Below are 14,637 nucleotides of genomic sequence, written 5' to 3' on the forward strand. Positions count from 1 at the left end.
GTACCCTACAATTATTTGTGCACCCCCACAGTGGTCTTGGCTCTTTTTTCTCCCACCAGATTTGCTTAATTACATGTCCAATTTAAATAGAAGCACCATCTAGTCACTGAATGGACTACCACCTTGCCCACTGCACATGCAAGCTGTTCAGTCTAATGCTACTCTTGCCACATTTAAGAGGAAACTAAGAGAAAAAAAAAAACCTGTTTCCAGCATCTTCTGTGGCAGCATCATTTATTTGGAGTGCATTGTACTTCACATTTTTATATAATAGTTTCATAGTCAAACTCTACCTGACATATCTGGATATTATATGAAAACTGCAGAGCCATTGTTAAAAACTAAAGTACCTTCTGACCGAATTGCATTTCACTGGCACCTGTTGTTGACATAGGATAAAATGCCATCTAAACCTTTCCCCAGTTGTTCCACTTCCAAACTATTTAAGCACCATTATGATTTTGTAGTGCTCTGTTGCTCCACTTGGTATTTCCATAGTTTGCTTTGTTCCTGCTACTGAACAAAGGAAGTATATAATCTCACTGTGTTACCTCAGCAGCAACAGCATCCAACAAATGCAGTACACAGAATTAAATTTTAATTCTGCCCCCAGCCCAAGCCCACACACTTCTCAGGGAAGGCTGAGGTCTTCAGTTTGTAAGGGCATAAAGAAGCTCTATCAAGGAAGCAAGTCGCTATAGCAACATGCGTTATAAATGAGAATTTATATTTTGGAGTTGGGGGGGGAGGAAGCAGGAGATGTTATTCGAAGAATGTAGGTCTCAGTCTGTAAGCTGTGTGCGTCAAGCATGAACAGTTCTGTCTGGGAATACTCACAGTGTCCTGATTGCACACTCCACATTTCTGATTTCTGAGCTTTTTTTCAGCATTTTGTTTATGTTTGCAAACCTTTTCCTTGCACTTACATGACTAGCATCACACCTTTGGTTTTCCATGAAACTCAGAGTCCTTTTGCTATTTTGAAGTACCCTATTCCATACTCACTGTTGAGCCTGTGAGTTCCAGGTTTTCTTCCTTGAAATAATACCTTCACCTTATCAATATATTCACGTCTTTCTTCTTATCCTAGTTACCTAGGAGAGTATTTTGGCTGAATTGTCTCTGTATTTCTCTTCCTGCTTCTTGATTAAAGCCCTTGCACAGCTGCAATGCCCGACAAAGTTCCCCAAGCACACACACAGCTGCTTGCAGTCAGCTGCAGGCATTCTTGTCCAGGGAGGTCTGAAATGAAGCTGGACACCCCACCACCTGTTACAACATGTTTTAATAACTCAGGATGAACATATTTTCTATAGAAACAGAAATTCTTAGCGATGGTTTATTATGAACATGCCCTTGGGTTTAGGAGCTGACACTTTGTTGCTTCCCAAAGTGGACTGTAGAGATGGAGTTCATCCATCATGGTGGAATGATCCACCCATGATGGATGAACTGACGAGCAATGGGAAAAGTGTGAAGAGTTAAGTATAAGATCAAGCTTTCAGGTAACAAAACCTAATTCTCTTGTCTGCAGAAAGCCTCTGGGACATCGGACAAACGATGGAATACGATATTGTCTCTATTTCCCCTGTGTGAATTGAGGACTTTACTACTTTGCAATGCACAAGCACGCTGTGAGGACTTGGGCATCAATAGAGACAGCACCGTAAGCTCCAAAGCAAGGAGAAACTTCTCCCTTACGTCATGGATGTGAGTCTGTACTCATTTCCTATGCTCAGATAAACTTCAAGGCCAATTTTACTGCTGTCTGTGACTACCCTTAGAATACTGAATCATAGAGCATTCCAAGTTGGAAGGGACCCATATGGATCATCGAGCCCGACTCCTGGCTTCACACAATGTAACTTAAGATAAGAATTTGGACTTATTGAAATTCAGAGAATAATGTAAATTTTTGAGTGTGAGTCAGCCAAATTGATTTCCAGACTGATCAGTGTTCATGCTCAACTCAAAGTGTTTTGTTTTGTTTTGTTTTTCCCTACATTTACCAATTCTCAGCATTGCAGTACAGTGTAAGAATTATTTCCAGTAGAAAGCACCTCCTGAGTCACCTGGCCAGTTCATCTGTGTATGCACAGCCCAAGGCAGCCAGGCACACCACAAGGAACCTCACTAGTTCCTCTTCTTCCTCATTATAGCCAGCTCACTTCTCTGCTTTGCAACATGTTTAAGATATTTTCACTCGTGATTTTTTTATATTTAGTTTTCTGTAAAGTGACTTGAAAGGTGCCAGTGGAAAATGAAACACATTTTCAGTATGTTATTAGTACATCAATATGGTTTTTATCTCTTTGACTGAGCAAGTGCCTATTCCATTGTATCAAAATTAGCACGTGACATTTCAGTAAAGCAGTAGATATATAAGAAATCTCCAGGACAAAAGCACATTCCAGTCTCTCAACTTACACGTCATGTGAAAGAAAGGAAAGCTCACAACAAAAGACATTGAATTGTTTTCTACCAAATATAGAGATTAAAGAGCCTCAGCTATTCCACAGCTCTTGTCCTGATTCGTTTTGTTCATGCTGTTGCAGGTTCCAGAGGAAGCTGCCCAACGAAAACTTCACCCATAATCACAGGCAGGAGGTATGGAAAAGCAATCTCTGAATGCCATGACTTATTCAAACTCTATTACTAAAATAAACTGTTTATGAGTTAGTTTAGTCTCTGTTTAGTATTCTATTTTCAGTACAGTTAGAAAGTAAAGTATGCCACTTACAGTGAACCAAAATTTCCCTTGTTTCCATGGAAATGTTTAGCAGGCTGAAGTTTAACTGGACTGATAAATACAAAGCTCGTTACCATCCAGCTTAATCCCCACGGCTGCCTCTCGAGTGCACCATCACGCTATGGAACCCTTTACACTGTGAAGCACTCCTTAATGACAGCTGATTTCTAATCCAGTGCAAGGACTGAGCAAGATCCTCCTGAATATGTGTAACAGAGATGGGGGCAGGGAGAGCCACCAAGACACATGCTCATTAGCTAAAAATTGTGTTTCAACAGTGGGCCCTTTTATAATCCCGTAGTTCAAAGGATGACCTGGTGTTTTGTTATTATGCAGACACTCCCTGCCATTGAAGTTTTCTTCTAGCTCTGATAATTGTACACATGAAATGCTTATCTTCATTGATATAACTTCTGCTTTATCCCAGAACAGGTGAGATAAGAATGAGCTTTACTTTATTTTTGTGCTTTATTGTTGAAGATCTCTATTCAAACACTAATAGTGATGCTTGTTACAGAAATACCATATATGATAAATCAATAATGCTCAGCAAGATTCATGACTGTAGGCAGGTTTGCAGGGGAGGAGTGAAGGAGTCTTTAGGCATTTTTTAGAGGAGGGAAGTTATCTGAAAATCTCTACAAACCAACCAATAACTTGTGATTACAAGAAACTGCATACTTCATGCGCATATCAATTTTTTGGCACATTCAGGGCAGAAAGCTGGCAACACAGAAAATGAGAAGCAAGTCCTGCTCAGCCACAGTTTCAGAGTTGACCTTGGTGTGACTTCACCTTTCTGTACACTTCCTTGTCCCCGTGCCAGACACCTCTTCAAGTTCAGCTCCTTGCACCAGCTTTGATGCTTGTCAAGTCTTCTACCAAGGTAATTCAACTCACTAATTTGACAGAAAAACATGCACTTCTTTTCTGGGTTATTTTTCTTTTAGCCCAGCAAACCAAATAAGTGCAGCAAGGGACCAATGAATGACAATGCCAACATGCATGGCCAGAAATGAGTGACCGTTTCAACAGCAGCTTCAGTTGCATATATGAAATATACACATTAAGTCACTGAGGCACTCTTTTACCCAAATAACATCCACAATTAGCCTCAGTTTGTGCCTAAAAAAAATCTGAAAATTTACATCTGCAATGAGCAAAGAGAATGAAAATCAAAACTCATCGTAGAATCATAGAGTTATAGAATGGCTTAGGTTGGAAGAGTCCCTAAACCCATCCAGTTCCAAACCCCTGCCATGGGCTGGTTGCCCCCACCAGCTCAGGGTGCCCAGGATCCATCCAGCCTGGCCTAGAGCACCTCCAGGGATGGGGCACACACATCTTCTCTGAGCAGCCTGTGCCAGAGCCTCTGAGTAAAGAATTTCATCCTAACATCTATCCTGGATTTCCCTCTTCTACTTGAAACCCATTCCTCATTGTCCTATCACTATTAGACTGTGTAAAAAGTCTCCCCTCCTCCTTCTAATCTCTGTGCAAGTACTGGAAAGACACAACTGTACCTCATGCTGGAGCCGCTGTAGTTTTTTTCAAGCACTTTTAACATGTGGAAAACTCTCCATGACCACTGCATTGAGGTGGTCTGGAATTTGCTTTACTAAATGGACTGTGTGAGGTGTCCAATAGGCTCTGAATTCATAAAATCATAGAATCGTTAAAGTTGGAGAAGACCACTACGATCATCTAGTTCAACCATCAACCCATCCCCATCATGGTTCTTTTGTGCTTTGGGAAACATACCTTTGAATTTGGGAAAATACAAGGTAAATATATTTTATTTCTAGTTGTTCAGCATTATCATATTTTTATTCATTACGACAGATATTTTCCTTTGTCTTGGAAGACCATCATAGCTGGTAGAGAATATATAATTTTGCAGCCATTTTAGTAAAATGTTAGCTTTGTGAATGGTTAAAAGAGGTTTCAATTTAAAAAAAAAAAAAACTGAAAAATCCACAGCAGTGATTGTGTGCAGTTATTACACGCCCCCCTCAAACAGAACTATCATCCATAATATTTATGACAATGAATAATACAGAAAAGTAGCGGTGAAAAACTTCAAATAAGCTATCGGTGAGATACAGGTTCACCACTCAAATAAAGCCCCCAAGATAAATAAGATGCAGTAAACTATGGACAACCTGAGGGAGCAAAACAGTGAATCGAGAGAATAAATGTTTGCATGTACAAGCCCTGAAAGCAGGTAAATATCTTAAGCTCCTAGCCAGAGGGATTCAAGCCCATGTGAACATATCTGCAGAGAAAGGCTTATCAAGTTTTTTCAGCAGGAAAAAAATGAGATATCTAAAAGCAAATCATAGAAACAATTCAGATATTTCTGCTGTGTCATATGAGGTCAAGCTATTTGATATTCAGTGAGCTAGAAGACAACAGCAAAACTTGAACCATCTTTTACTGTGACTTGTGACAGTGCAGAGCCCAGCCTTGATAGCAGTTGCACAAGAAACAGCTGGCAAAGACCCAATAAGACTGAGCAGCTTCATCTTCTGGGATTATCAGTGTCGCAAGTCTTCACTGAGAAATGAAAAAAAAGTAAAAAAAAGGAAAGTAATGTCTTCCCTGATGAAAGTTGTCTGAGTAGCAGGGAATACTAATCTTCCTAGCATGCTGTATTTGCTATTCCATGCAGAATAAAGCAGTATTTCTTCTAGAATATTTGTGATAAAGATAAACCTAAGAGATAGGGAAGGGTAACTGATTTACAAATCTAAATTATAAATCAGTTTCTGTCTATTAAATCCATGAAAATACAGGCACTGAGTGAGCCAGAAACCTTCATTAAAGCTGAAAGTTTCCCTTCAAGCTCCTTAGGCTGTCTGAAGCTCCACATCTTGAATTTGCTTGCAATTTTAATTTCTGCCCTGTTTTGAGCGATTACTCATGGAACAGAAGTTCAAAAAGCAGGTGGGTGAACAAAGACCACATGAATCACTAAGTTGTAGAGACTAGAACAGTAATGAAGGGGAAACCCGTATGCTAGGTGGGGATGCTAATGAGTTGCCACAATGGCTTTGCTATACCAAAGGTCCCTGAGGAGTATTGCTATCCCCTACATATTCCAGGACCTTAAGATCTGTGAACCATTCACACCAAAGACCATACGTGTATTTTTGTTTCTGGCAGGCTTTCTATTATTTTCTGAAGATCTCTAAAGTTTTTCGACAAGGACAGACTGAAAGAACTGGGTTTGTTAAGCCTTAAAAAGAAAAGAGCAAACGAGGCTATCACTGCTGCCTTCAACTATTTAATTAGAGGTTGTAGAGAAGATGGAGCAAGACTCCTCCCAAACGTGCACACTGAAAGTAAATGGGCAATATGGAAAATTCCAACTGAATGTGAGGAAAAAAATCACCATCATGGGGTCAAATACTTGAGAAAGGTACCAGGAAGGTTGCAAAAATCTCTCAAACAACCCGATCTGTGTTGGCTCTGCTTTGAGAAAACGTGATTCTACCTTATCAAAGTGGGCAAAGGCAGTGTAATTGATCTTCTCTTCCAGATTTTGGATATTATGAATGATTGGAAATCAGCTGTTTTCTAAATATGCTTATATGTAATAAAAAGTGCATAGTTTGTCAAAGCATCTTCTTCAGAAGATTTCACCATGCCAGTCTGAAGCTTATCATACAAAGTGGAAATTTTGTATTCAGAGTAAATTAGAGAGCTGTCCAGAGTGACACCATCAGGGCTTCCAGTGAATAACAGTACTAAAGCCAATATTGATACTGCCTCCTTCCCCATGAATTTACAAGTCAAGTCCAGCTTAACTAGGTTACAGAAGTAACATGAATACATCCTAGGGCACTTCTTTTCGTACAGCTAGCTTACCTCCCTGAAAATACTACTTTCATGTCACAATTTGCAAAATGGACAATTCTGCTTCTGTTTCTCAGTCACAGAAATATATTCCTCCTTTTCCCCTTGTGCCACCTTGCCTAATCCTATGGTGAGCTGGCACAGGACCTACGTTGTTGGTAAACAGATGAATAATTTTTTTTACCAGAACTAACATGGTTCACTGTGGATGCAGACAAGTAGCAGAGCTAGTGCAGGAGCATGGGGACAGGACAAGGCACCCAGACCCCCAGGATGCAGGGAACAGCTAAATGACAACTTGGAACATCAGCTTGAGACGCAAACAGTGCTCAGTGTCAAACAGCAGCAGGATGCTGTTCAGCAGTGAGCCAAGATGTCCCGCAGAGCATAAAATAGAGCTGAAAGCCTGTTGCCAAGGACCTGCATGGAGTTGGCACCGAGTGGCAAGAACTGAGGCCACCAAAGCCATGTAGTCTAAGTTCTTTAGACCAAACTGTCTGGTTTGTCAGGATTTGAGCCTCTTTTGCCTTAGCTTTGCCTCAATTACCTGGCATTTCAGAGGTTCCCAATAAACCGTTGTACTTTTCATCTTAATGCTAACTACCCACATCTATATCCTGCTCTAAATGGTGCAAATGGGAGTTTCAGTAGAGTTCAAGAGGGCAGGGGCAGATGAATATAGCGACTTGTGGGAACACCAGGAGCCTGTCTGGCTTCTGGCACACAGCCCAGCAGTTCATGTATTCAGGAGAGACCATTAGATCATTAATCCTCACCTGCTGTATATCACAGGCCATTATATTTCACCATCTCGTCCTTGCACTCAGGCCAACAAATATGCATCAGGTACAATAAACCGTTATTCCCTGTAATATTGCCAGCCTGAATGAATGCAATATTTTCTTCGGAAAGGATACCGACTCATACAGATTATCCTACAGCCTGTAGTGATAGACAGCTTTGAATAACCTGTGGGAGGAAGGGGGAAATATCCTGGCAACTGCAGGCTGGTAAAAGCTGCTGCTTACAGGTCCCATATATTTGATTAAACTAGCATCTTATGGCAAGGAAATATTAAGTCACCAGTAGGAATGCTGATATAGGTGTTTCCAGGGATTCGTATTATGGCTCATGATTCAGTGTGTGGTGCCTGCTTAGATTAATTACAATTTAATTCCAAATGTTTGATTGGTATTGCAATTTTGTGCAAGTAATAGTGATGTATCATGATGTATGGTGGACATAAAGTTGTCCCATAGCAGAGATGTTAGGATTAGCATACTCCTTCTCTAGTGTCACTCCCAGCTCACCCACAGCACATCTTCAGCCCAGATGCAATTACTTGCCCTCTGCCATCCCCTGGCATATCTGTCTGACACTCACATGAAAGACAGTGCTTGAGTGCTCAGATCATACCTAATAAAATGTGCAGAATTTCTGACTAAATGAGAGTTCCTGCATTAAAACAAAAGACACTGAACGTTGTTCGGGCATGAACTTTGCAACTATTTATCTTACTGTGCCTGCAAAGTGTCAGAAATGAGTAACTCCCAAGAGCAATGTTTGTGCAGCCAAGAATGACCTATTGGTCATGCATTTTGCTCGTGTTTAAGACTGTGGCCATTAGCTATGCCATTATAACTTAGATCAGTTGTCATATCTTGCCCACGAAGACTCAGTCTGGGAATTATCTCACCTAAACTTAGAGATGTACAGTATAGATAGAAACAGTTGGGTTTGTTGTGTTCATAGGCAGTGTAGAGAAATATCCCACTGGAATACAAAGCATCTAAACTTACAGTAGACAACTAAAAGAGAAAGGTGAATAGTATGGAAGGGCCCAGTTCTCTCTAAATAACAAAGTGATCCATTTGGATGTAAGTAACAATCTTAAAGGTCCAAGAGAAGAATTTCAGCTGATATAATTGGAAATTTAGTCTTGCTTAGCTCCAGACTTTCACTTGGATTAGTCTGTCCAGTTTCAGGCTCCCCAGAACAGAAAACATTGATGTACTGGAGGGAGTACAAGGAAGATTGTCAGGACACAAGAAGACATTGAGGGATCTGGGTTAATTTGGTCTTAAGAGGAAAAGGTGGAAGAAAGATCTCGCTACGATTTATTACAGCCTGCCACTAAAGGGTGTAAAAAAGACAACAGACAGACTCTTGTCAGAGGTGTAGAGGAACAGGATGAAAGGAAACAGGAAAAGCAACAGTTGCAGCAAGGGAAATTTTGGCTTGGTATAAGGGAAAACAAATTACTATGAGCATTGTCAAAATACTGGAACAAGAAACTGGAGTGGCTGGGAAATATTCTGCCTTGGAGAGTCTCAAATATCAACTGGAGACGTCAATTCAATCTTCAGATGAATTATTCTGCGATTTGTGAAAACCACTAGAGATTTTCCAAAATGATTTTACATCAGGTCTCAAGGCATTTGTCTTAAAGGCACGATATTTTTACAGCATAAATAGAGCCCTTTTATTCACCTACTTGTGATGATTACTGTAACTCACAGTTTCAACCTTTTATCCATGAGATTTTAAATTTTTTTTTTTTAAACTGAAAATTGAAAGACTCATGCAATCCCACAGCGCAGGTCCTTTAGAACCTAAAATATACTTCATAAATAAGGTCAGAGTAGTTGGCAAAATAGAAAGTGCAATTATCATTGGCACTGCAGATTATGCGGGGCAGTAGTAACTATGCTGAGTTACCTTAGAGCAAGGTTGCTCCTGTCTTGGTCATGTTTTTATTGCAGGAGTGCAGGATGAATGTATTTATTTTATAGATAAAATTAGTACATGAGAAGGTCTCTAGCACTACACCTCCACAAAGTACTTCCAAAGGAGTTTGAAAGTCACAGCACAGTTATACTCATTGCATGGCTTTAGTTGGTGGCTCAGACCACTCAGTGCAGTGACATTGTGGGTTCTTTCCAGTGACTTCCATTAACTGATTCCCACTCTGTTGCACTGGAATTTTGCCTATAAGTTGGAGTTTATTTAAAATATCACCTCCTTAATATCATCCCCTAATTTAGGACACAAAGACTCTATTTTTAGAGAAGCTCAACATTTCCAGCACTCATATGCAGAGGAAGTGCAGTCAGCTATCAGATCGTAGCTGCCCATTTGAGAGCAAAGCAACTTTTATGTGCTTTGTGAATTACTTTTTCTCAGCAAGACCCAGAAGTAGAATGAAAATGGGAATATCACTTTACATGGAAAGAGAAAAAATAGAAAAGAAGAAAAAAACAAATTAAAGGTATCACATTTTGTTGAGCATTCAGTATTCCCACTCACAAAACAAGACTATATTCTATATTCATAATAACTTGAAGCTAATGAAGCACAGCTGCTTTATATGCTTCGGAAGCAGATTAAGACACAACAGGATGTTCAGTAACTGTGTTAGAAAAACAAATTCCTTAACGTAACAACCAGTTGATCTACAGAACAAAAAAAGCCTTCTGCATACAAAGCTGGCTCTATTCTCAATCTCTTCTTCCTCTAAATTAACACATTCTCGTATATTGGATTCAAAATAGTAAAATCAATGATGATGGTAATTAAACCTTGATCTAAATCTTGTCCTGGGCTTGGATGTGCATCCTTTCTTGCTTAAAATGTGCATCACAGAAGTGATGAGAAAACATTCTCCAATAGCTACTGCAGGAACCACATAGAATTATCGAAAATACTGACATCTATTTAGAAAATGTTCCTCTTTAGGCAATGTTGAAAACCAAATATAAATATCTATGACAGCTTTGTCAAAGTTTTTCAAGTATCTTTAATTTACAGCTTATTTTTCTGACATTAGCATTGTGTCCAGTATTTCCCCAAACTAACACATTTATAAGTTGAGGAAAAAAGAAAGCAGCAGAAAGCTACATAACTTTTGTAAATATTATGATGTAAGTATTTGGTTGATGGGATCCTGAGCAGCCTAATCTAATGATTGGCAACCTCATCCATGACAGGGTGGTTGGGACTAGATGATCTTTAAGGTCTCCTACAATCTGAGCCATTCTATGATTCTACGATTTGTAGCTTCCTATTATCATACAAAACAGTCCTGGACTGTAGACATAATACATCTGACATTTCAGTCTTGCTTTGACCTTTGCAGTTCAGAAACTTATTTTTAAAAATAATTCATGTTATTTTCCAACCACTCTTTAAATTGCCTTTATGCCAACACCTTTGATGTGCATCACCCCTTACTCAGATGAGGTCAGATCCTGCTCTAGCTCTCACAGTGTAAATCTGGTACTGGCACTCATTTGAAGTTATTACAAAATTTCATGGGTGTAATTTACCACGGAGATTGGACTCTTAGCTACAGTCAGTACTCCTTTTAAATATCACATCTTTAAGATCTTGACAAAGTAGAGATTTGTCTTCCAATTTATTGAATTTTGTTTTTAGCTAGTATTCCATTAATAATCCATACAGTTTGCAATGGTATGCATGCTGCTGGCAATGATGTAAAATTTAGAGCAGAACCAGGGAAGTCACTGGTAAATGTATATGTAAAAATGGGAAAAAAAGCAGAGAGAGTCCTTCTGTAACACATTAGCCATGCTTATACACACAAAGGCCCAGCTATGATTGTGCAAGAGTTAGCTGGTTTATGAGATGGTGCTAGGGAGAATGATAAGGTTAGGGAAGCTTAGATCCAATGGAGATGTGATTGTAGCAAGTGTTTGGTACAGTGATAGAGCACCACATTGATAAAAAAGGCTAAAGATGAAAACTGTAAGGGCTTTTACTCATAGCCATAGGCAAATAGGGATAAAGTAGCTAAAGAGAGGACAGGTCCATCCTTCTTCCATAGGTTAATGCACCTGTAGCAGAGATGTGATTATTTGTTCTAGAGAAGAGGATGCTTAGGGGAGACCCTATCACTCTCTACAACTCCTTGAAAGGAGAAGCAAGCTGGAGTTAGCCTCTTCTCCCAGGTGATTAGAAATAGGACAAGAAGTAATGGTTTTAAGTTGCTCCAGTAGAGGTTCAGGTTGGATATTGTAAAAAATTCTCCTCAGAAAGGGTGGTGAGATATTGACACAGGCTGCCCAGGGAGGTGGCGGAGTTACTGTCCCTGGAGCTGTTCAACAAATGGAAATATAGCAGTGATACACACAGTTTAGTGGGCATGGTGGTGATGGGTTGACAGTCGGAGAGGTCTTTTCCAATCTTAATGATTGTGTGATTCCATGATTCTATGTCCAGAAACTCTGTGAGTATCTGCTGGGATAGAGTACTCTGTGAGTATCTGCTGTTTGCATACTCCATCCCTATGTCTATCCCATTCAGCCATTTCTGCCATTGAGCCATTTCTACAGCATCTGCAACATGGAGGTAGGAATCATACCCACACTTGAGGGGACTGTGAATCAGAGCCCCTGGAACTGCTCTGATCCAGTGGAGAATGCAATGCAATCCTGCAATCACTTTCCCATAATGACAATTTAATGGTTCATAGAAAAAAGCATTTAGCTGACTACACTCTTAAACCAACAATTCTATTTCTGAGATAGAAGAAAAGAAAAAAAAAAACCCACCCAAGGAATATTAAAGGAAAAAATATTGTAAGAAAAAAAAAAAGTCAATTAAAAGTTATTTCTTAAATCTGGCAAGCCTGTAATTTAGACAGCCATGTCACAAAAAAAGCCATAAAAGAAACGTAAAGTGACTATGGAATTTCTATCAGAGAGCTAGGAGATTTCACTGAGAAAAGAAAAAGAGCAAGCTGAATAATGAATCTTAGTTCCAAAACATTTCTAAGGTCTTCGAAAGTTTAATGTACTTTATAAAAAGCTAAATATTATTACCACCATCCAGGGAGACAAATCCCATCTGTATCCTAGTTTATGGGAGTGGTCAGAGGGGTAACCAGGAAATTAATTTCTCAAATGCTAGTAATGGTGAAATGGAAAATCTTCAAAATAGCATTAATAATGTTTGCAGACACTCTGATTTAATCCTAGTAGCAGTCCCAGTATCCCTTTCCATTGTTTTCTGTCCTTTTCTTTCTCAAGTAGGATAAAAGGACTGGAAGTGGATGGAGAGACTGTAGAAACATGTCTGGCTTCCTGTATGTGTTAGCACAAGCTCACTGCTCCTCTCTCTTCTTCTCTGGTCCTCTGGCCCTATCTGTAGTCAGTTCTGCAACTGTCCTCTCAGCCTCAGCATTCCTTGCATAATAGCTTTCATACTATATAATATTTCCATGTTGCAGTCCTGTTAGTGAAAATCTCCCCACCTCCTTCAGAGCAAATTTGGGATACAGATATGGTGATGACATATGGATCCAGGGGCTGATTCTGATATAAAACTCATATACACTGGAACATCATTGTAAAAGACATTTGGAAGAAAAAGACTTTAATACTTAATATGTGATCTTATCCATTTGTATAGATTAGGAAATGACATAGAAATTCCTTGAACAGGCAAACAAAAAGTTTTAGGTGAGATAAAAGGGAGCACTAATTAAATAATCCATCAGAGGAAGCAATGACAGAAAACAGCTACGCTAGGAAGTTGGAATCAGGTGGAGAGGTAAAAGCATCCACTAAAATGTAATAATAGTTTTTCTCAAAGTCCCAATTGTCAAGACTTTTAAAAAAAGAAGCATTAAATCTGTTCAGTGCCCTGGATGTTATCACAGCACTGCTGTGATTTTTTAATGTGTGCCATCACAAACCATTATGAAAGGCTATCAGTTCAAGGCTGTCAATCCCTTTGCTGATCCTCACTCAAAAAGACCAGCATTTCTCATTAAAACTCTAAACCCTGGTATGAGAAGGCAAATGGGGTGCCTATGAGAGGCCAAAGGAAAGGAGGAGTACGACTCCATCACTACCACAGATTGGCATCTAAAAATTCATATACTATTGGGACAGGCAGTTTCCTCTCTAAAGGCTTAGAAACAAGAACTGAGACTAAAACTCTTCACACATTTATGATATTAGAGCATCAAAGAGTTCTGGGGATCTGACTCATTCCTTTAACATGTAATGATGGCAATATTGTGACACTAACAGCTCCAATTTATTGTAATGGAATCCTCACGGTACATGTGGTGGAAGAACACAGCTGCAAACACTTTCACAGGGAGTGTTAAGCATTTCTGCATTATTTACGTTGGTTTAATAGTTCAATCCTATTTCAGATGAAGATAATGGGAAGAAGAACTCCATTTACTTGATAACTGCGTACCCAGGCATTATTGGAATCCGAGATAAAAGGTATTATTATTCACTTTTATTACTGATCAACATTTTCAAACTAGAGCCTGAAGTAAGTTCCAAATCCATATTAAGTGATTTTAAGTACATTTGGCCCAATTTGACACTGTTGCCATTGATTTTTATATAAGCAATCATTAAATATTTCAATAACTCCTCCAAAATTTGATCAGAACCACAGAAAAGATCCAATTCTGGATACAGTACTATTTGTGCACTCAGATATTAGAAATCAGGCAGCTGCAAATTTTGGTTCCAGTACAATTCCCAGATTCTACAGAAGTTACAGAACTCAGGATCATCTGAAGACTCAAAGACCTTATGACACGAAGCTGTGGGTGGAATTTAAACCAAAATAATTCATACCCTGTGCTATATGTCATCTCAACCCTTAGTATTACCCCATAAAACCAATCCTAACAGAAATGAAAGTGTATCAGCATTGCACAAGCACCATCAAGGCATTTGTCCTTATGGAGTTGAAGTTACTGAAGGACTCTAACCTGGGGGGTTCATTTAGAATCATATCACAGAATCATAGAATGGCCTGGGTTGAAAAGGACCACAATGATCATCGAGTTTCAACCCCCCTGCTATATGCAGGGTCATCAACCACCAGACCAGGCTGCCCAGAGCCACATCCAGCCTGGCCTTGAATGCCTCCAGGGATGGGTTAAGTAAGGTTCTTCACCAGAGGAGTACATGGGGTGTGAGAAGGTAGTGAGTGTGGAACAGGCTGCCCAGGGCAGTGGGCATAGCCTTGAGCTGCTG

At 39.5% G+C, this 14,637-nt stretch overlaps 1 protein-coding gene across 12 annotated transcripts in view; it reads right to left on the minus strand.

Moving 5' to 3' along the window:
* The window catches only part of DLG2 (discs large MAGUK scaffold protein 2), a 1,005,161-nt gene that overhangs the window by 914,371 nt on the left and 76,153 nt on the right, over positions 1–14,637 (minus strand). The window contains exon 1 of one of the 12 annotated variants that reach the window (XM_085216434.1): positions 2,741–2,897. The exons of the other annotated variants lie outside the window; for them this stretch is intronic. Coding sequence (XP_085072560.1) covers positions 2,741–2,768 — 28 coding nt within the window. The 5' untranslated portion in view covers positions 2,769–2,897. Of the gene's footprint in view, positions 1–2,740; positions 2,898–14,637 lie in introns of those variants that run through there. 12 annotated transcript variants of the gene reach the window in all.

This window comes from Meleagris gallopavo, chromosome 1 (genome assembly GCF_905368555.1).
Source record: "Meleagris gallopavo chromosome 1, MGAL_WU_HG_1.1, whole genome shotgun sequence".
NCBI classification, from domain to species: Eukaryota; Metazoa; Chordata; class Aves; order Galliformes; family Phasianidae; genus Meleagris; species Meleagris gallopavo.